The sequence below is a fragment of the Plutella xylostella genome, chromosome 12, assembly GCF_932276165.1.
Source record: "Plutella xylostella chromosome 12, ilPluXylo3.1, whole genome shotgun sequence".
NCBI classification, from domain to species: domain Eukaryota; kingdom Metazoa; phylum Arthropoda; class Insecta; order Lepidoptera; family Plutellidae; genus Plutella; species Plutella xylostella.
In genome coordinates this window covers 4,087,255-4,109,112 of record NC_063992.1, presented here as the reverse complement: position 1 = coordinate 4,109,112, position 21,858 = coordinate 4,087,255, and the positions used below count along the sequence as shown (strand labels likewise).

The window sequence follows — 21,858 nt, the reverse complement described above, 5'->3', positions numbered from 1 at the left end:
TCCACCTCCACTATACTGGCAATAGATTTCAATTTTGTCAAATCATCAATTAACCTAGAGGAAGATAAATCCACAATCAAACCGTGGTGAGCCAAGAAATCTGCTCCTAATATTGGTTGCGTTACCTCCGCTATAATAAATGTCCATTTATACGGTCGACGTAAACAAAAGTCCAATATCATTGTTTTTGTACCGAATGTCTTTATCACACTACCATTTGCTGCATATAGCTTATATTCACTACAATCACTCGCGAAATGGTTATACTTCGACACAGGTAACACAGATACGTTAGCACCGGTATCCACCAAAAATTTTAGTCCACTTTTTTTATCTCTAATACACAGGCGTTTGCTGATTATACCGGTACAGCTGCTCGCCTCTGGCTGCACCGAATCTAGTTTTTTCCTGCTTCTGACTCCTGCTGCTTCTGCCATGCGCAAGGCTGAATGCACTTGTTGGCCTTTCCTTTGTACCGGAAGTGGTAGAAGCACATCCAGTTAGGGTCTCCTCTCCTTACGCGTTCAGACCGGTCGCGACTTCGTGACGCAGAGCGATGACACTTCCATCCGTTACGACCAACTGACCTGCCTCTTGACCTCGACGTCTCCATGTTGTCCAAGCGCCGCGTGAGCTGAGCTATCTGCTCAACGAGGGTAGCCTGCGTGGCTGATGAACTGGGTACGGCACTGCTCCGCATACATGACAGCTCCTGGATCTCAGCAAATCGGGTCGTTTCGACTACCTTATCTGCCATGCCAGCCAGTTTCTCTAGATCTTTCACTTCACTCACCGTCAGAATTGCCTGTACTGCTGATGGTAGATGCCCCATCCACAGCATATTTAATGTTTCATCATTGAATTTTTTCTTTGCCAGGTCTCGCATCCTCCTGAGTAGTTGGGAGGGTTTCTGGTCGCCTAGCTCCAGTTCCTTCAGCAGCTTCTGGACCTGTCGAACTTCAGACTCCTCATAAACAACGAGAAGTCGAGTTTTAAGCGCTTCGTATTTCTTTGTGTCAGGAGGCGTTAATACAATATCACTGACCTGCTCGACGTGCTCGCGGCTTAGCTTTGCTATCACTAAGTTATAGCGTGATTCGTCGGCCAGCTTCTGATTGGCCACCACCGCCTCGAATTGGGCAAACCACAGGCGTGGGGACTCCTTCCAGAAGTCCGGTATCCTGCTGGACACCGTGATCTGCGCCAAAGCGTTTTCACCGGCCGGAAGTGACGGAGAAGGGTTCATGATTGCACTTTATCGATCGCGGTTCACTTCAATCGTCGGGGTCACCAATGTTGAGACTCGGGGATTGGGTTGCGAATAATAGATTATAAGTCCACGTAACTATATATTTATTTAGCACTTGAAATATGGTTAAAAGTTAATTGGTATGCGACCACTCACAACCCGGCCAACCCGAGACTGACTTAGATTACTAAGGTGTAAAGTAAGCTGAACTATATCGTGCTAGGTATACATTGTATGTCGTCCCTACACCATAAATAAAGGAGTTTTCTTAATATACCAAAACAAATGTAAAAATATTAAATACTGCTATGCCGAAGGTCCCGGGTTCGATTCCCGCAGATGTTAGTTTAACCCTTAATAAGGCGCGAGCCAGTAGGCTAGTTAGAGAAGAAGTTGAAATTGATTTAGGGTAAGTTGATACTCTAGAATATGAAAAATTAAAAAAAGGGGGGGTTTTCATGGGGGGAGTACCTTTTTTTTGGGTGGGAAATAATATCCCTTTGCCCGATTAGGTTTACGCATTAGGTTTTTGGGTGGGAAATAATATCCCTTTGCCCGATTAGGTTTTGTACTTTTAGCCTCAGTTTCATTATTTCCATATACAAGCACTAGCCCGTGGCTTGGTTTGTATTTTTTGTAAAATTATAAAAAAAATAAGTAAACTAAAAAAAGAGTCTTGTCATATTGTTACTTATATAAAATTTTCTGTTTTGCCTTATTTTATGTAGACCCCTGAAATAAATTTGTAAACTAGAAGATTAAAACAATTTAGAATTACTTATAATAGTGTTTTATTTCGCTTATATATCGAATATTGTTCTAGATCTTCGATCGTTTGCTGAAGTGTATCAGTAGTACCAAATAGAGCTTCTAGACGCTTTTCAATAACAGCATCTTGATCTTGACGTCCATCCAACACATCCGCCGGGCTGCTCAAAGGGGCTGTTATATAATATGCATCATCGTCAGAGTCTATATCCGACAAATCTGACAGATTTTCTAACACTTCTTCTATATCTCTCTGCGTTTTCATTACACTTCTTCTCTTACTCATGATTGACAATCCTAATAGGAAAAGAAAAAATTAAGGTTAAGAAAAAAGCGTGCGACAGAGAAAGAAAAGGGGAAACATGCATGTGCCGTTAAAACGAATAAATAAAAGAAATAAACAGGTGAGATGAATAATAAATGCAAGAGCTTGCCACCAAAAAAAAAATGTTCTGCAAACCATCCGCAAAAACATAAAACAAAAATAAATTCAAACGAAGTCGGGTGCAATAGCTAGTAAGCCATAAAAAAAATCATGACCTTATCGGGCAAGGGGAAATAATTTCCCACCTATAAATTTGCATTTTTTGAGGTTATGGTTTGTTTACATTGCATTGGAAAACACATAAAACAGCTTCAGAATAGACCTTTTACCAGATATAGCAATCAAATTGTACTTACAGGATTTTTTGTAGAACAAAAACTCGTTTTTTCTTCGGATCGTCACAAAAATCAACGCTCGTTTACTCGAAATTTTGCCACTGACACTTTGACATTTAAAAAAAAGTCAAGGGTTGCCATGAAGCAAAAAGTGTTGCCAGGAAAAGAAAAAAAAAAGTCCAAAAAATTTGTGGTCTCTTTCATTCGTTCACTGCAAATAATTTGTCGATAATATGTTACTTTAAAAATAAAACACCGTGGTGGGAAATAATTTCCCCTTGCCTTATTAAGGGTTAATGACAGATATTTATACTCGAGTCTTGGGTGTTTGACTTATGATGAGCAACATGATATTTAGGTAAGTACACAAAGCAAGTGGGTACCTATTGTTAGAAGGAATTATTCACAACAGCTTTGTGGCCGCACTCTTATCTCGAGGAATAACACAGAATAGAAGAAAGTTGTCTATGACATGTTTTGTCTATGGACTGAGCGTTTTCTGACGTTTCCGGCACTTGATTCGCGAGCATGAGTTACGCATGATTCATTAAAAACTAATCCTATTGAATACCATAAATAAAAGTAATGTGAGTTAATATTTCTATCTTTATTACTATCTATTTATGTATCTGTGTAGATATCAGTTGTCTGATATCCATATTACAGGCACTGCCGAGTTTGGGGTCGGAGGGCCTAATGTGAGATGACCCTGTAACTCAAAGTTTTTGGGGTCGAGTTACATAATTATCTACTGTAATATAAAACAACAAATAAACGATACTAAGCCTGAAAACACCCTGTAGCTACATAAGCACAAAGACGTCTATGTTGTGTGCGTACCCAAATGAAGTTGGGCGGCCCTGTCCCTAAGTTACCAACTCACCATGTAGGGCAACTAAAGGGCGGGATCTTAAGTTACAGATTACTTGATAACTTGAGAGCTTTGACGGTTTCATTGACGAATTATTCTCGAAGTTGTTGTCAGTATTTCGTTCTCAAATACTTGAGGAATGTAAGTTTAATAACTTTATATTAAGTACCTATATATTTAATAAGTTAGGGGCGGCATAGGAATTTAATTTTTCGGTTCCATTCATGAAATATGAAGTACTAATAAATTGTATATATAATGGAAAGAGCCGATAAATTTAAAACTAATTAAGTAAGTAATTTTTATTGCATTGACATGTAAGTATCAGGCGAATATTTATGCACTTGCACTCTACTATACCGCTAACGGCAGCACGTTGCGCTGTGAGCCGGCCCATATACTTACTTATGGAATACGATGAAACCTAACCACATGTTTTATATTAGTTACCACGCGGAACTACCTATAAATAACCTTAAGCTGCGTATAGACCGGCCAAACGAACGCCAACGAACGGGTTTCGTTGACCTTCGTTGCTGCAATCTGTCCTGTATTATGTATGATAAATATCCATCGTTGGGCGTTCCTTGGGCCGATCTGTACGCAGCTTTGGCTATGGCAGCACGCTGGCGACGCGTTGCCGTCACTTTGGCATTCCACCGACCCGGCCCGCCGGCTATAGATCTATTTAACGTAAGTGTCCACCTTTTGGCATGGTATACGCAACGGACGCATCGCATTCGGTATTCTTTGAAAATAAATTCATAGACGTGCACTTTATCGGCATTGCTGACGGCTTTTCTCCATACATTTATGAAAATCCGTTGGGTCCGATACCGATAGTTGGACGCTTACCTTTGCGCCGGCAATTTTATCCAAATTACTTAAACCATTTCCTCAATTATATTCACAAACATTTGAAATAGTTATTTAATATTTATATATCACTAAAAATATAGACTTAAGTAAGAATTAATCAAATTTTTCTAAAAATAAATATGTGGATTAAACAGACACAGGGCCTGTATTTTTTTTTATATGGGTATAATACTTCGTTATGGACCAACGGACAGACGGACATGTAGTGATTATTTGCCCAGTGGACCCATGTTGAAACAATAATAAGTGCACCATTTTGCATATTCCGCTACTAAACTATAAAAGCAAGGATGATAATATAGGTATAAGAGCCCCTTTTTTTCAGAATGGGGGGTAGTTTCAAGTTGACTTTCATCAAGAACGTACCCATTCCTTTTGCGACGAATAAAAATGTTAAATTGTGATGATGATTCAACTGTATAGCGTTTAAAAAACTAGTAAAAATACTTATACCTCGTAATTAAGCTACTTTGTCAATATATTTTGACTGTGTAAGTTGTGTCAATGTTTATTTTGAATTCCGAAGGTTTTATTTACCCAAGTGCACGCTTTGGTTTCATTGTCGATGTTGCTTCCTAAATAATATAAGTAATATTACTAATTTATACGAGAATAAAAATTTCGGTACAAAAACGTGAACCATAATTATTAAAACCTTCAGTATGACTAATATTCATCTTCAGTATGACCTAGTAGATAATGTTTACAAATCATTAAAGACTTAACGTACATTTATTAATTTAAAGTATTTAATAAATTCCTTAATAATACAAAAAAATACTGAGTAAAAAGTCAGAGATATAATTTTCAGAAAAGCTGTTGGTCTGAACTGAACACAAATAAGGAACGATTAATGTATTTCTTATTGGATTCCAGTTAATGAGACAACAACATTTAGATAAAAATCCACTATAAGCACATTGTCTACTAAACCATGTATCTACTAACTTGTACCTAGCTTAAAAAATACCGGAGCAGTAATTCTTTATTAGTATTTACCTGTTCCCATCCTACGGATGGCCGGCGCCCGCTGCTTGTCCCACAAGTGCGACAGTTCGATAACTTTCCCTGACAAGGTAGGCACAACACTACGCCACCTCGACCATCGCTTTTCCACCTTGATTCCAATAAAAAAAAACTCGCGCTAACACTAGCCACCGACGAAAAGGAAACGTTCAAAAATAGAATAGAGTTCCAGAAAATTTTCACCTCCGCTGACTTCCCCACCCCGTCGCGGCTTTCGGCAGACTGATCTGATAATTGTGATCTTTGAAGCTGGAGAGATCGCGAGTCACATCATCCCCTGATTACATCGAGACCCACCCCTGGAGCGAGACGGCTGTATGTCCGTTACTGCGAGGGCGAGGGGGACAAACGCAACTCGGGTTGTAGCCCGGTCCACAGGCTACGTTGTCACGATATCGGGTGCTTGTCTGATTTACAAGCGAATGGCCGGATTTACGTACGGCATGTTGGGGGATTACGTGTGTTTTTCATTTATTTTTTGCGATCGCTCCGAATGTGTGTACGGGATTAAATGTGAACCGGATGTATTTTATACATTTCGGGATGACTTTTCACTATATATACCTATATCGACCTCTTTATTACTTACAACATAGCAAAACGGTTTTAAAAATTTGTATTGGATGAAAAATTATGTACATTTGAGCTAAAAAACTGAAACAGCAAACATTAAAATGTCATCTAACGTTAACGGCTTTGGGGTGAGAGGGGTGCTTTAGTTGACTGGGCGGCGAGCAGTGGCCAATGGCGTGGCTTGGTGCCCGCGGGGGGCGGGGCGTGGAGATTCGTATTTAGAACGAGCCATGAAGCGAAGCCGCCACGTGACGACTGAACTGACGTAGCTACATCCACATGTTACGGTTACGTTCGATTATGTTCGACTCATCTGACTGGGTTGGTAATTTGCAAGGATTTTGTGTTATACCTAATCAGATATGAATACGAAATGTTAGGTGACAAATTGTCGTTACGTTTAGTTTGATATATTTTTTCATAAAAAGCACGAATAAGCTAAGTAACTACATACATTATGACTTAGTGTATACTATACTTAAATACATATTAAAATAATAAAACACAATGTTTAAAAAAGTTTCAGCAGACATAAGCGACCACACGCACACATACCTAAGTATATAATATGAATTAAGTTGTCTGTGCTACTACATAAGAGAGTAGAACATAGAAATACATGCATAATTGCATAATAACCCGCACCACAGTTTTCTCAAATCTCAGTCCGAGGCCGGCTCCCCACGCGCTAATCCTCAATTAAAACACTTACCCGCCACGTGACGTCACGCGCACTGGTCTAAGTGTTATTTTTTCGCCTTGTGTCCGGTAATCCCGGCGGCCGGGTGAAACGCGCGTTCGAAACCCTCTTAAACGACGATTTAATTTGCCATGCACTGTACGTTTAGTATTAGCCGTTGACCGTTTGTATAAAGTAGATAAGTACGAAGTAGGTTAACACAGTTCGTTGTTTTGAACGTTGTCGATTTTCCGCTGTCAGTTTTTTGCGTGAAATTAAAGCGTTAATCACTCACCCCTCCGGTAGAGGTACTTCGTCACCGACAGATATACCTAGGTACATCAAACGTATAACCTCCGTTTTCCAACGGGTGGTTATAAGATACACATCATTTGAAAACTAAAAATTGTGTAGGTACAGTTAACAAAAGAGATAAAAGTATACCCCCACAGCCCAAACTAAATGTGATTGAACTTGTGATTGACTGACGAGTAATACAAGGCACAAAGCATAATTAAAGGTGTACTTAATCCATAGGAAGAGCTTTATCTGTCGATTAAACATTCTTTATTTTTTATAATATCCATAAGTGACTATTAGGTAGGGTCAAACTGTTACCCGCTGATACTTACAATTTATCTGGCTCTGTCTAGCTAGCTACGTGGGAAAATCGTACCAGAAATGTGAGAACAAAATCATCGACGTTTATAAATTAAAATTCAATATTAAAACAAACACTTCAATATGTTAGAATACATTCGAAACGATTGTGCATTTAATAAAAACATATGCACTGGTTTAAAAAATAAACGCACAAAGGGTTAAATAAACTGGGGATTGTGACAATACGGTAACAACGGGCTTCAAAACTGTGACACGCGACAAAAATATATGATAATTTTGAATTTGTGAACTTTATAATTGAGTGCGGTGGTGGTTATGAAATCTTAAATTAATATAATAAGTTATAGACATTGGGATGCACGTGGGTAGTTGTTCCTTATATTCGTCAACCATAACTTTACTTTCATATTTTTGAGGATTTTTGTAGAGCATAATTTGTTTTGCCCTTTTCAGGTTATTATAATAATACTTTCTCTGTTTACGACGCTAATATACCTATTTTATTTTTTAGCAAAGGTCTAGGTCTACCTATCCCTGTCAATGGCCTCCTCAATCCAGTTCCTGCAAAATAAAAAGTTCCAGTGTCATAGGAACGTTTTCATTGCTCTTGAGCATTGAGTATGAATGCTCAATCGTTAGTGTATTAATTTTACCGACTCAGCCCTACTAGCTACAGCTCCGAATTCAGGGTATCATACCTAGTCCAACCTCTTTCGTAAACGTTGCTTGTGCTTTTAGCGTTTCGTAGATGACAAATGAGCGACGCGACGAACGCACCTCGCGTCGACTGAATTAATACGTCTGTGCCGCGTCTCGCGATGTCACCGCCACCTGTGGGCATGCGACTCTAGTAGAGGCGGCAAATTGAAAATCTTTTTTCACCGTACAATTTTGTAAAGTTATTTTGCGTAAAAAAAACCTCCAACGTTGTTGTGTTGTAACTGTATTAGTATTACTTATGTAATACGTAATTACCTATATTTTGTAATTTTCAACTTAATTATATTGATAATTGATTGTATTTATGAAGGTATTCATCAGAGCATATTAACATACCCACTAAGATTATTCATGTGTATTTTTTTATTATAAAGCATCGTTTGTTTTTGTAATAACTTTGTATAAACAATTGCTAAGTATCTTATGTTTTACAATTATAAATTTAAATATACTTAGTAAAAAACAAATAAGTACCTACCTGTGCCTACATACAAGCTTATATATAAGAGGTAAGTATATATTTTTTAATATTAGTTAGGTACATTGTATAGGTATCATTAAATTACTTATAACATGTAAAAAGGACCGAATGGCGTAGTGGTTAGTGACCCTGACTACTGAGCCGATGGTCCCGGGTTCGATTCCCGGCTGGGGCAGATATTTGTTTAAACACAGATATTTGTTCTCAGGTCTTGGATGTGCCCGTAAAATGGCAATAGGCCCGCCCCCTATTACATTGGGACTAACATAACACTCTGGCGAAAAGTGGGTGCAGCAATGCACCTCTGCCTACCCCGCAAGGGAGTACATTAGTACAAGGCGTGAGTGCGTGTGTTTGTGTTGTTGTTGTAAAAAGCATAAAAGCAAGCAGAAAAATTGGTTTAAAAGGGATATTCTCACTCGTAGTTTCACATGGGTTATGTATGGGGAATGTTAAATCTGTAGTATGGTATACCTACGTGTTGATTGGCTTATATTTTTTAACTGAATTACTAATATATTTAATATTGTCATTTTAATTTCAAGTTTGCGCGGAAATTAAACGAATCCTTTATTGAGAAATCGCATTAAATTAATAGGTATCTTACAGGTTATGATTTTATTTATATTGCAATGGCTGGAAATTAAGTTTTAATAATATTTACACAACACGCACGAACGCATTGTAGCAAATTCACGATAGGTTGTGTTTAATCAGGTGATTATTAGCATAAAACATCGACGAGCATTATCACCATATTGTTAGGTACATAAGTTACTATTTTGCGCTTTCGTGCAAGAATCCTCAGTAATGCTTAGACTGTGGTGATCGATAGGCTAGTCGGTGACATAACAGATATCCGTGCAAATATGGCTCACCATCTCTTACCATTAATTAGACAGGTATGTAAATAATAAAATAATTTAAATTGAGTTTTCTTGTCCGCAAAAACAATCATAATTTTGGTTTTGGGACAGAGTACCGGGCGTACATAACTAGATCTTGTTCTTATGAAACTTATAGGTCAGTTAATTAAGGTGATCCTGGCCCATACACCTAAAAACATTTTTCATGAACTTATAAATTGGCCCTAAGCTTATGCTCGTTGATACGCCTCTATAAGCAATGCACCAAGACTAAAAACTGACAACTTATAGAAGCTGTCAAATAAAATATCCTAAATCCGATAATATTTGTCATTCAAATTCAAATCTTTATTTTCAGACGTTTGTAATGACGTCGGCGATTTTCCAAACACTAGTGTGTGGGCTAATCCTGGGGTTCCCCACCATATTATTTGCTGCGCTAACTCAACCCGACTCTGATATTAAAGTTGATGAAAACACCGCGACCACGATTGGTAAGTGTAATAAAATCTTTTAACAAAGTAATATTTTGTGGATGTCTGAAAAGGATACTTTGCAACAGAAACGAGTGCCTACACCGAAAAAGTTAATGAGGGCAAAGATGCTTTAAACGTAATTTCTGACGTTATATTTCCTTATGAATATATATACTGCAGTTAAATAAAACCATATTTTACCCGTTACAAAGTTAACATTGTCTGACAGTCAAATAAAGCTTTCAACTCGACTAATCACTAGTGAAAGCTTGTCAAAAATGTGTATCTACATTAAACAAATTCTTTGCAGTGGCCATCCGCGGAATCGGATTTTTCACGTTCTCCATACTGATTTTCGTGGTGCTACAGAAGATCGGAAGAAGACGCACTCAGATCCTGAGTGTGCTGCCCGGCATCGTGGGCTGGATCCTGTGCTACTTCGCACACTCCGCCCTCCAGCTCATGGTCATGCACGTCATGCTAGGCCTCCACCTGGGAGCGGCCCTGTCTGTCGTCACCATGGTCATCGGAGAATACTCGTCACCAAGATACAGGGGAGTATTCTTAATGGTAAAAACTGCATTCATTGCATCTGGAGTGGCAACTGTGCACATTCTAGGAGCATACTTTCATTGGAGAATTGTAGCACTGATGGCTCTGATTCCTAACGTGCTGAGTCTTGCTATAGCACCGTTTTGGCCGGAGAGTCCCTATTGGTTGGCGAGTGTCGGAAGATTTGATGAATGTATCGCAGCTTTTTACTGGTTAAGGGGGAAAGGAGCAGAAGACCAAGAGGAGCTGGATGACTTGCTGAATAAACATAAAGAGAGGATTGCCGCAGAGGGCACCAATCAAGGCATAATAAGGTCTATAATGAGACACTTAATGTATTTGAAGAATAGAGACTTTTTAAAACTTGTGCTTTTGGTGATGATGATGAACAACCTCGTAGAATTCAGCGGCCGATATGTGCTGAACACATATTCGATATCAATACTGCAAACAATAACTGACAGCCAGGATATGGCCTATAAGATTACAATCTTTCTAGATTTATTAACTCTAGTCTTAAGTTTTGCTACAGCTATTCTTGTAAAAGTGATGAAGCGCAGAACTATATTGTTTAGCACAAGTTTAATGAGTATGGTATGTTTGTTCATCTGTTCTTTGCTCTTGTATTTGAAGACGCATAATATGATTCCGTCGTACTTTAAATGGGTGGCCATTATAATTTATTCAGTATACATAGCAGCTATGAGCATTGGAGTTCTGCCGATAGTCATTGGATATTTTGGAGAAATATTTCCAGTTCTGTACAAGCCTTTAGCTGGTATGCTGGTGGGTGCGTATGGTGTGGCTTTGAACTCATTTATGAACAAAGTGACGCCGCCGCTGATGACCGGGTTGGGACCCCACGGCACGTTTCTTGTCTTCGCAATTAGCATGTTCCTATGCCTTTGCTTCTTGTATCCCAATTTACCAGAAACCAAAGACAGGACGTTGCAAGACATTGAAAATAAATGGGAAGTAGAATGTGGTAAAACAAAAAATACAAAAAGACATTCCGTGAATACCGAAATGGTATTATTAAGTAAAAAAAATATTGGTCAACCTTGAATGGCAGCACATATACGTTTCGTTCCTCTACAACGGTAAATCGTGTAAATATAAAAAACCGGGTTAACAGAGATCTCCTAGGTTTGAAGGCCAAAGAGCTGAAACTCTACAAGGTAAACTGATAGACAAACATACAGACTACAGAAGGTTGGTAGTACCACGGATCATCAAAACTATGTATTATTGTGAAACATAGTAGTGTGTAAAGTGCATGTAAAAATGATTTTTATGTATTGATATTTTAGAATTAAGAAAATATGCAAATTATTTCCTGCTTCATACCAAATGATTATTACTAGTAACATAGAAAATTTACAATTACAAATCGAGTCAAAGACATTTACAAATGCAAAAACCTATTTTAGAATTATAGATTAGTGTAGTAGCTTACCTAAGTTAGAATTGTATTATAGCATAAAATTAAATTGATAAGTATTAAAATTATGCCTGGTTTTATTATCTTCCACACATTTAAATAGACATAAAATTTAAATAAGTAATTATAATTCTCGTAAAATAAGAATTGCTAATAGTCTACCTGCTGATATTGTAAAACCTACGTGGATTTAGTCTGCCTAACCGCCCATTGAGGGATGTGATGCTATTATGTACGGTCAGCTTCATAAGCAGCTCTAACACTTTATTTATTTGTCATAAAATCATTAGTCAGGCACATACATGTAAAGATACTTATAAAGCTGACCGTACATAATAGCATCACAGGCTATGAACTCAATTTAAAAAACCCACTTTTTTCGGTCGGATTATAATTCTTAGTTGCCGCCTCTATCAGTTTCTATGCTAACGCAGCTCGCGGGGGCACTTAGCTGCCTGAGGGCCTTGATTTATGCGCGCCCTCACCAACGCGCGGTGACAATTTATTTCAATTAGTACTTACATTACTTTGACAAATTTTGGCAACAACAATTATATTATATTTACCCTAAGTGTAGCCGGATACAGACGTATCAGTTTCGGAGAAGTACATAGCGGTTTTTTTTAGACACTTAGTTAAGTAGTTATAGAAAGAATATATTAGGTATGTGGGTATGTTTAATCCTGGATACCTATCAGTAAATAAAACTGTTTATGTCGTTTCTTGATAAGACTGAAATATACTAAAAGCATGATCTAACAAATACATTTAAAATAGCTAAGTAGCTTATGATGAAAATAAATTGTACCTAAAAGTTTTTAAACAGAAATATTACATAAACATATAAAGCAGTAAGCAATTAAGTATAACATGTAACTACTGTCATTATATAATATTTAAAAAATAAGTAGGTATTCTATAAAATAAATGAACTGTAAAATAATCAAATCACTCAAACACTTCAAACGAATCCGAAATATTGAATCGTGAAGCTTGCAAGCCGCTTAGGTAGGTGCTAGGTAGACACGCAACTCTGCGTAGAGGCACTTTGCTACTCACTTACCCAAGAATAAAGAAAATTTCAGAAGTGACGTTCAGTAAAAAAAATAGGTACTTATAATGGTAAATCACATATTTTTTTTGTGAAAGAATCCTATAGAAATAAGGCTGTAAATTACGTTTACTTATTACATTTTTAATTTAACTTTTTATGTTGTAAGTAAACATTTTTTCCTATACCAATACGACCGAGTGCAACTGTAAACCAAAACATAAACAAACATAAAAGTAGGAAAGTACTTCAACCACTGGTAGTACTTTTTTACTCATTTCACGAGAAATGTATACGTACCTAATGTTCCATGTCTAGAGTATTTTAATAATCTATGGTGGAAAGCGCGAAAAAGTCCTTTTAAAAATGTTGCGTCACGTACAGAAAGAAGCGACGACAGCGGCCATTAGCTAAAGTGGCGAATGTTGGTTTACAGATTTCTCTCGTCGTTGGTAATCGCACGAACTTTGCCCCTAATGACACCATTTTGAGCCGCGCGCCTTCTTCAAATATTTGCACGCGCGGGAATTTCTTTTGTTTTTTTTTCCAGTTATGTCTATGGTTCCCCTTTTGTGCCAGCCAGTGCCACACCACATCCGGATCATAATTTACATAGAGTACATACGAGTATAATAAAAAATAATCTCCGTTTCAGGGCTAATGGTTATAACTGCTACTGCAGCAATATATTTTTTATTACATTCAGATTTAATAAAAAATGTATCAAATAAAATAATAATATGCTTGAAAGTGTTTATTACCTCACACTCAGAAAAATATTTACATATCGTACCGGTCCATAGTTCATACATAAACAAACAAAAACATATGTATGAGACATACATAATGATAAATAACAATTATCAGTGAGCCCCAGAATGATATTCACAAACCCATCGGAGCACCAAAACCGCTGTAAACTTTAGTTAAACTCAGACTGAACGACCAAAGACTGCACATCCAGTTTGTTAGTCTTCGAAGCGGGAATATTAGCTAGGGATGTGATAATTTCCTTGTAAATCCCGATGCCGTTCAGAAACGTGGTGACGTTTAGCCGCTCGTTGTCAGTGTGTAGCAGTGTGGGGGTGTTCGCTAGTGGAGAGAAGCCGAATGCTGGCACGTCTTGCAGGCGTAGGTGGCGCGCGTCAGTGGAGCCTGGAGACACTATCGGCACTATTGTGATGCCCCTGCAACAATCAGCGTGAGGTAGTTATTATTCTGAGGGCTGATAAGATAAAGAATCACTTAGGTACTCGTTCTAAATTTATTCTGTCTAGTTATGCAGCCTGCAAGTTCTACTGCAACAAAGGAAGTGTAGCGAGGACTCTCTTACCGTCTAATATTTACCCATTCTTCTTTCAACGAGTATTTATTACTCAACTTACCGACAGTAATTTACCCACTCTAGGTTCCTGTTTTGATGTCAGTAAATATTTTTGTATTTTATGGAGGTACTACGCATCATCAAAAGGGCTATACGTGTTTACTTCCGCGATATCATGTTGTTTTGATACACCTAGAAGTTATAGTCAATTTAAAACAAAAGAGTTATTAAATCAAAACAAGTTGTGATGTAGACACGAAACGGATTATCATTCACGAATAGTGCACACAACGCGTTTAATCGAAGGCTTAGACAAAGTAGTTAAGGCACTTATTGAATGTTATAGAATTTGGATTTAACTTCAAGAGCTTTTACATTGGCATTAACAATAATAATTAATGAAGTAGTTAATTCATAATTTTCCACGTTATTCCAATTCAATGACCGATTCCTGATTATTTTTCTCTTTATATTTAGAAATCTTTCTACTCAACTCTCTAAGTAAATTTATCTTGTTTACATCATAAAAATAGAAACATATGCATTTGCAAACTAACTACTACACGCATGGCTTACAAAGAATCATCAAAAACATCCCTAAGCCATTTTCGGTAACTGCAACATGTCGATACGGGTGCAAATACTCACAGATTGCTGGCAGCGGACTGTATAGCCACGTAGTAGGGGTTCTTCTTGCTGACGACAGTGCGTGCTGACTGCTTGTTCTTCTGTAGGAAGGTCATGTTGATGCCTGACCCCGCCTCTGCTAGCCAGGAGTTCATCTGGTAGATAAAGTGCTTTCATTACACTTACTATAGTGTGTATGTTGTGATGATGATGGTATTAAGAGCCAAAGGGTAACAAAACACTCTTGATATTTCTGTTATTGAACCAAAAAAGACGATTGATCTCATTGTTTGCAGTATTTTCTACTAACAACGTGTAGATAAACTGTAATATTTTAAGAACACCAACCAAATTAACATAATTTACAACACAAATTTGAGAAAAATCTACTTTTACACTATCACATTTAACATGTGTAAAATGTGACACACAAAATTCACACAAGACAAACCTGCAGTTCGAAGGCCGTGGTGTTTAGTTCGGTGGCGAGGCGGATGTCGAACACCAGGCTCACTGACTGAGGGACCACGTTGTTCGCTGTGCCCGCCTGGGGACAGAAAATGACTGTTAAACTTAGCACTAGATTAATGGCACATATTACACTTAGAGGTAGTAGGTACTATATTCCAATTCAGCACTTATTGCACAATGGTATAAATAGGGCGTTATATATAACTGCTGTTGGAACATCTACGCTTAGTGCTGCAGTTTATACAAGAGCTAGGCTGGTACAGTTGGAAATAAGGGGATATGTACAAAGGTTTTACAAAGGAGAGTATAGTTAAGAAAGTTTATTATCTCCTAGAATATACACACCGTAGTAGGGTAGTAGGTAAAGCACGTAATGAATAAAAGAGACGCAACTTTTCAACGAATACAATGTTTATGAATCTCTCTTTAATTAAAGCTCACCCGTATTTTGTTCAGATTGATGGCTGTAAACAAGCCAGACTTCAGCAGCGTGGCGGTCTCAGAGATCGCGTGCTGTTGGTCGCGGTAGCTCAGGAATTTGTCGATCACGTAGCGGCACTGGGAAGGAAAATTAGTTAATGAAAATTTAGTTAGTAAAATAAAATTGGTAAGACTTTATGCTGGTAGAATTTTATTAGAGGAATAGATAGATGATCACAGTAAGCTGCAAAATTTGATTTTTGACATGTAGTTGTATTATAACGTAAAGAAGTAAGTAATCTACTTTATGATGGTTATACATACCTTCCCCGTGGCAGTTGTATTGGAGGCTGGGAAAGTGGCGCTGTGTCCTGCTTCTCCGTAACATGTCACTTCAATTTCTGTGCAGATAAAAAGTGCATAACTATAAGACAGGCCCTCCAGTTAAACTCATAGGTGGTGTTTGGATGAGGAAGGCCGAGGACAGAGTGTTGTGGCGCTTATTAAGAGAGGCGGTGTGTGTTGCATATATGCACAATTATAGATCAAAAATAAACTCACGCCAAATAGCCTTATCCTGGTAGAACATGCCATAAACCGGGAGCGGCGCGGCGGCGCCCTCGTCCATCACGCAGCCCACGTTCAGCGCCGCGAACTCAGGGGACTCCTTGAAGAGACGCAGCCCGGAGACACTGCCCACCTCCTCGTCTGTAGGGTGACAGTTGTTATTCTGAGATTCAAGGGTTTGCGGACTCTAACCGTGCCTAGCGCACATGATTTTAAGAAATAGCGGCTGTTACATAAGATTGATTAAATACTGCTTAGATCCTCAAAAAGCGAGATGGTAATAGTCCGTCCGCCATTTTCATATTGTTTCTTTATCCGGACGCGTTATAGGTACTCAAATACGCAAATGCTCAAAACATTGGAATGGAATAAAAAACGGAAGCTACGTAGATTGGATAGGTAGTCAATACCTATCCGTTACCTACCTAGTTAATGCCAAGTAGCTTAATCAATCTACATGTTATCAACACTTACCAGGCATCAAGGTCATATAGACATCCCGAAGCAGTGTGACATTGTTTTGTTTCAGTTCCTTCATGGCCAGGAAGTACTGGATGGAAACACTCTTCATGTCCTGAGTGCCTCGGCCCCAGATCACTCCGTCTGAGTCTAGGGTTGCCGCGAATGGAGGGTACTTCCATTCTGCCTGGAAAGGGGGTCGAGTGGCAATCATATTCAAGGGACATAGTAACGAATTTGACGTATGTTATGTAAGGCCAAAGTCCCTATACTTACTAAAAAGTCACATCATATCTTGGTATGGGAATTTGGCGTATGTGATGTAAGGATAGATAAGTCCAAAGTCCCTATATGTATATGTATACCTACTAAAAGTCGTATATCTTGTTATGGTATGTAATGTCATGCAAAACTAATGGAAGAAGTTGAAGGACCAAGGAAATTACGAGTATAAACATAAATAGGATGCTTGACGCAGTTAAATACAAACATTGATTAAGAAATGTTGACTTTAAACAATTGTTTAGGTAAACTTGGTGTAAAGAGTGTACGTGTGTAAAGAGAAAACGCAAGGAGAGTTTTGAATGGAAAAACAATATAATTTCTCTAGTCATTCATCCCACTAGCACTTGCGTCATCCGATGTCGTTGCACTGGTGTGATCGTGTCATCAGTAAATAGGCTATGATTTGTCACCCAGCTGAAAGGATTTTGTAATCAGATTTGCGTCAGTCGCCGACTTGCCAGGGCGTTCACTACAGGAATCATGTGTCATACGGCAATCTACAGGATGTTGCAAACAGGGTATAACTACTAAGCCGTAAGAGGGTGACTCATGAGGTCATTCTGAACAACTTTTGTCCTACGAGATTTTAAATTCACAAAAAAATACTTTTACCATAGAAACTTTGTTAGCCACGGTTACAATTATTTTAACAATTATTTTTTTCGCAAATTTTCAGAACTTCAAAGTTTTTTGGAGTGACCTCCTGAGTAAAAACCTTTTGGCTTCGTATACTTAAAAATTTTTGCAACACCCTGTATTATGGGGCTCTTTGCGTGCACCTTCGTATAACCAACCTCATTAACCGGCACGACGTCCATATGCGAGTTGAGCACGATGCTGGGCAGCGAGGGGTCTACTCCGGGCCACTTGATGACGAGCACGGGGTAGCCGGACACATACTCATGCTTCTGGAGCTCCAGGTCCTGTGATGAGGCTAGGTCTTGCCAGAATTGGACCGCTGGCGCTGCAGGGGTTAGGGTTTTTTTTAATAATCTCATTTATTTTATAAGCCATACATCCTAGGGGGGGGGTAAGGCTTGTAATGTAAACAATTTGCCGGTGCTACGATAAGCTACGAAAATAGCTAAAGTCCGACAAATCTAACTTAGCAACAGAAACAAGTACGGTGACACTTAATAGTTCGCTTAAACGACTCTCTTCTTCATTCATCAAGGGCTTTCAGAAAAAAGGTATAATCTAGGATTTGTCAAATCCACATTTCAAAATTTTATACAGTTAAAATTCGAAAACCATTTAGAGATATGGCTCTAATATTCACAAAAAAAAAATGTTTCCGATTTTTCTATTGATTTATTTCAGAGAAAAACATAAAAATCTAAATTATCATTCGTGACATCACGATGTGGCTTAATAATTAAACGCGCTTTTACTTCTAAAACATGAACAAAAAAAACATGTTATGTCACTTTGACAATGACAAACATCACTCAAATGTCTGTCACTTTTATGTGTCCTTGTCAATGACGGAAGTTCGTGATTGGTCCTTGCCACAAAATAAAGTTGAAGTTGAAGTTGATTGGTCCTTGTTCATGTCAAGTTAATGTCATCCAACTTTTTTTTTATGTTAGGCAGGCAACGAAAATATTTTTATCCGAAGCCTCGACGTGACGTCACTCATACTATAAATATTTTGAACTTTGAAATTAAAAAAATATATTAAAACATAGAAATATGAAGAAATAAAAAAATACGGGTCATCTAAATTTGTGATATCTCGTCGAAAATAAAATAAAATCAGTGAGCATTTTATTTGAAATGTTGTCAATTATCGTTGTCGGACGCTACATCATAAGCATAAGTAAGTACCTATTTGTGATAGATCTTAAACAAAGATCTGCCCTGGCCGGGGTTCGAACCCGGGTTCCAAACCGGAAAGTGTCGGATCATGAGAATATTGTAGGAATAAAAAGATACAAACACCAAACAGAATTTATAGTTACGTAGGTATTTATAAATAAATATTGAAATACTAGGTATAGAAAATAATATTGGTATGTACTTACTGAGATCACTTATCGTGGTGGTAGTGTTGATTCTGAGATATTGTTGAAACAACTGCACGTATGGATCGCTACTATAATCTACGCTAGCACAAGATGCACTAGTATTAAGGAAAATTATCAAAATATGGCACGAAACCAAACTCCATATTTTGGTCATTTTAATTTAGGTGTACTGTCTGAAAAATTAAATTTACAAAAAATATATACTATTCAGTGGTTTTCACAGCCATTTCGGCTGTGTCGTACAGAAGTAAATAAAAAAATTACAGCACTTTTATACTCCTTGCGATACACGTGAGTATACCTAATTAATAAAGCAAACTTTACATAAATAAATTTTAAATAAACTCACAAATCTTGTTACCATATACTTTTACGATCTTAACTAAATCTTATATAACCAGCCGGATAAGATATTATCATCTCAAGCTATCGTTGTTTGGGTACTCTCGAGATAAACATTTTGATAGGTGTAAGCAGTAATAACTATTGTAATGTCTACCCAATATTAAGTAGTTCGCAGATAAAATATAAACTGTTTTTGCACAAGTTAATAAGGCTGATATTTGATAGCCAACTTTTTGATTTTGCTACAGCAATGAAACGTAGGTAAGTAGTTAAGGAAGTTTTAATAAAACTTAAATTTATATCATGAGCCCTTTACAATACTGCCTGTAAAACAATTATGTACCATGTCAAAGTCAAAAACCGTTTATGTTTGAATTAATGAATAGGCTTTTTTACCATTTATACCTACAAATTATGAAAGTATAAAGCTAGGTACTAATAAAGCTGACTGTACCTTATTTATTTTCTTCATCGATATTTATCATAATCATCGATCTTAATCACAAATAATTAATCTCGATCTTAATGGAAAAAATGCAACGACCGGTCTAGCCGTCTCACCTTCAGACACAATAAAGAGATATAATTAAATATTTCGGATTCGATTTCATCTTATCAAGTGCAAATTGAATTTACTCAGGTGATGAAATATTAATAAAATTATGCAAACACTGAAACATTCTGAAATTCATTAATGATTATAGTTTAGTCATGCTAACTCAGTGTCGTTTCTTGCTTTAATTTCAGAGTGAAGTTTTGTGTGTGCGTAAGTTTATTATAAAAATTCTAGAACTAAGTATACTTACCAGAACATAAAATATCTATCCATTTCCAAGTTAAATTAAAAACATTAAAAAAGTAAAAGATAAATTTAAGACGTGTGAAGTATAAATTATTAAACTCTATCATATTAAAAATTGTTTATTGGACATATTCGAGTAAGTATTAATATTTTTATTTTATTTTATTCGGGAAAACAAACAATTGTACAATGTTTAATACTAAAGAAACAAAGAACTTATTAAAATATATGGTAATTGTACAACCAGCACCGCTTTCCACAGGTTAACAGTTAAATTAAATTGGTTTTAGGCTGCTTTCACAAGAATACCAAAAAACAAAAATATATATATAAGGATTTGTAGTTACAAATAAATAACTATGAACGCACACTTAGATCACATATAATATTGAATTAAAACATTCATAAAACACTCGTCATTATCACTATGTCATAATAATAAGGCTAGAAAGTGTCGTCGTCACATCCAGTTTCAATAACCATATTCGTTACTAATTTGAAGAATCTAATTTGTACCCATCGATATTATGACTGTAAGTATACTTGTTTGTATTACTGTATGAAACCGACCATACACAGTATACATGTCGCAGGCATCTGGTTTAATCTCCTTTTTGATTGAACCACTAGCCCGTTCATTGGATGGCGCCATTCAGTTGTATGACTAAGCCGAACGTTGATTGTACAAGTGTCACAAAACGTCCAACTAGTTAGCTGACTTAAAATCAGTCAGGTGGTGAATAAAACAAATATGGCGTCTAACAGCTAACAGCTGACACAAAAAGCACCTATATTGTTAGTTTTTTGCAAATAAAATAGCTTTAAAGTGCGTTATTTGTGTTAAAATAGTGTGACAACATGGATTTACCTATTATTACGCCGCGGGCTGATAGTTTCAAAAAAAATTGTGGCGAATCTGGATAATTATGAACAACAATATGAAGGTACGTTTATTGTTATTGTTTAGTTAATTTGTGAGATAAGAGCTTTGTAACATAATTATATTTTTGTTGACTCTTGTCTGGCCATGTTCACCCTAACCAGACATTACTAAGTTGCTATACTATATCCCATTCAACGGCTTCGCTGAATGACGTTCAGTCAAGACGTCGAACGTTACAATCAACGACTTGACGAGTTGTCCTTTAGTCATACAACTGAATGGCGCCATCCAATGAACGGGCTAGTGGTTCAATCAAAAAGAAGATTAAACCAGATGCCTGCGACATACACACTTAGACACCTATCTCACAATAATTCACTGCGGCAAGTCGCCCAACTTCTTCAACAAGCGCACATAAACATCAACCCCGTTCATCAGGGTTGTCGCAGACAAGTATTCATTCACTCCGTGGACTCGGTTGGCGGTGCGCGGTTTAGGCGAGAACCCTAGAGCGGGGATGCCGAGTAAGCGTAGTTGCACCATGTCCGAGGTGGCTGGGCAGAGAATTGCTGATAAAGTCATGTTCCTGAAATAAAGGAGTTATAAGGTTACAGAGCCCTCTAGTAGCTATCTATTTTTTTGAATTATGAATTTGCTTAAAATAAAAAATAAAACTATACAAGGCTGACAATCACAATGACAATCAATGCTAGGCTGAAACTATACAATGTA

The 21,858-nt window shown here is 37.4% G+C and overlaps 3 protein-coding genes and 1 long non-coding RNA gene across 4 annotated transcripts; 1 reads left to right on the top strand and 3 right to left on the bottom strand.

Moving 5' to 3' along the window:
* Nucleotides 1-397: 397 nt before the first annotated feature.
* Nucleotides 398-1,246, bottom strand: LOC125489239. Its single transcript, XM_048624442.1, has one exon. The coding sequence runs from the start codon at nt 1,244-1,246 to the stop codon at nt 398-400; it is 849 nt and encodes a 282-aa protein (XP_048480399.1).
* A 591-nt stretch (nt 1,247-1,837) lies between these two features.
* Nucleotides 1,838-2,968, bottom strand: LOC119691950. The gene is made up of 2 exons (XR_007266836.1): nt 2,699-2,968; nt 1,838-2,314 (listed from the first exon to the last, which is right to left on the bottom strand). It is a non-coding gene; the product is annotated as an uncharacterized LOC119691950 (long non-coding RNA).
* A 6,248-nt stretch (nt 2,969-9,216) lies between these two features.
* LOC105384202 (facilitated trehalose transporter Tret1) lies at nt 9,217-11,933 on the top strand. The gene is made up of 3 exons (XM_011554397.3): nt 9,217-9,432; nt 9,755-9,890; nt 10,183-11,933. The coding sequence occupies exons 1-3, from the start codon at nt 9,400-9,402 to the stop codon at nt 11,487-11,489; spliced, it is 1,476 nt and encodes a 491-aa protein (XP_011552699.3). The 5' UTR covers nt 9,217-9,399; the 3' UTR covers nt 11,490-11,933.
* Nucleotides 11,934-13,652: 1,719 nt separating this feature from the next.
* Nucleotides 13,653-19,552, bottom strand: LOC105384203 (aminoacylase-1A). The gene is made up of 10 exons (XM_011554399.3): nt 19,446-19,552; nt 19,094-19,269; nt 17,864-18,033; nt 16,800-16,971; nt 16,320-16,466; nt 16,083-16,159; nt 15,780-15,896; nt 15,319-15,414; nt 14,889-15,022; nt 13,653-14,103 (listed from the first exon to the last, which is right to left on the bottom strand). Exons 2-10 carry the CDS (start codon nt 19,248-19,250, stop codon nt 13,839-13,841), a joined length of 1,335 nt encoding a protein of 444 aa, XP_011552701.3. The 5' UTR covers nt 19,251-19,269; nt 19,446-19,552; the 3' UTR covers nt 13,653-13,838.
* Between the last annotated feature and the right edge of the window lie 2,306 nt (nt 19,553-21,858).

Bases quoted from the DNA above. Each gene is read 5' to 3' on its own strand.
- LOC125489239 (XM_048624442.1), bottom strand. From the start codon at position 1,246: ATGAACCCTTCTCCGTCACTTCCGGCCGGTGAAAACGCTTTGGCGCAG.
- LOC105384202 (XM_011554397.3), top strand. From the start codon at position 9,400: ATGGCTCACCATCTCTTACCATTAATTAGACAG. The intron at 9,433-9,754 runs GTATGTAAATAA...CTTTATTTTCAG, and splicing joins TCTTACCATTAATTAGACAG to ACGTTTGTAATGACGTCGGC. The intron at 9,891-10,182 runs GTAAGTGTAATA...AATTCTTTGCAG, and splicing joins AAACACCGCGACCACGATTG to TGGCCATCCGCGGAATCGGA.
- LOC105384203 (XM_011554399.3), bottom strand. From the start codon at position 19,250: ATGACCAAAATATGGAGTTTGGTTTCGTGCCATATTTTGATAATTTTC. The intron at 18,034-19,093 runs GTAAGTACATAC...TAACCCCTGCAG, and splicing joins CACCACGATAAGTGATCTCA to CGCCAGCGGTCCAATTCTGG. The intron at 16,160-16,319 runs GTGAGTTTATTT...TTATCTGCACAG, and splicing joins CCAGGATAAGGCTATTTGGC to AAATTGAAGTGACATGTTAC.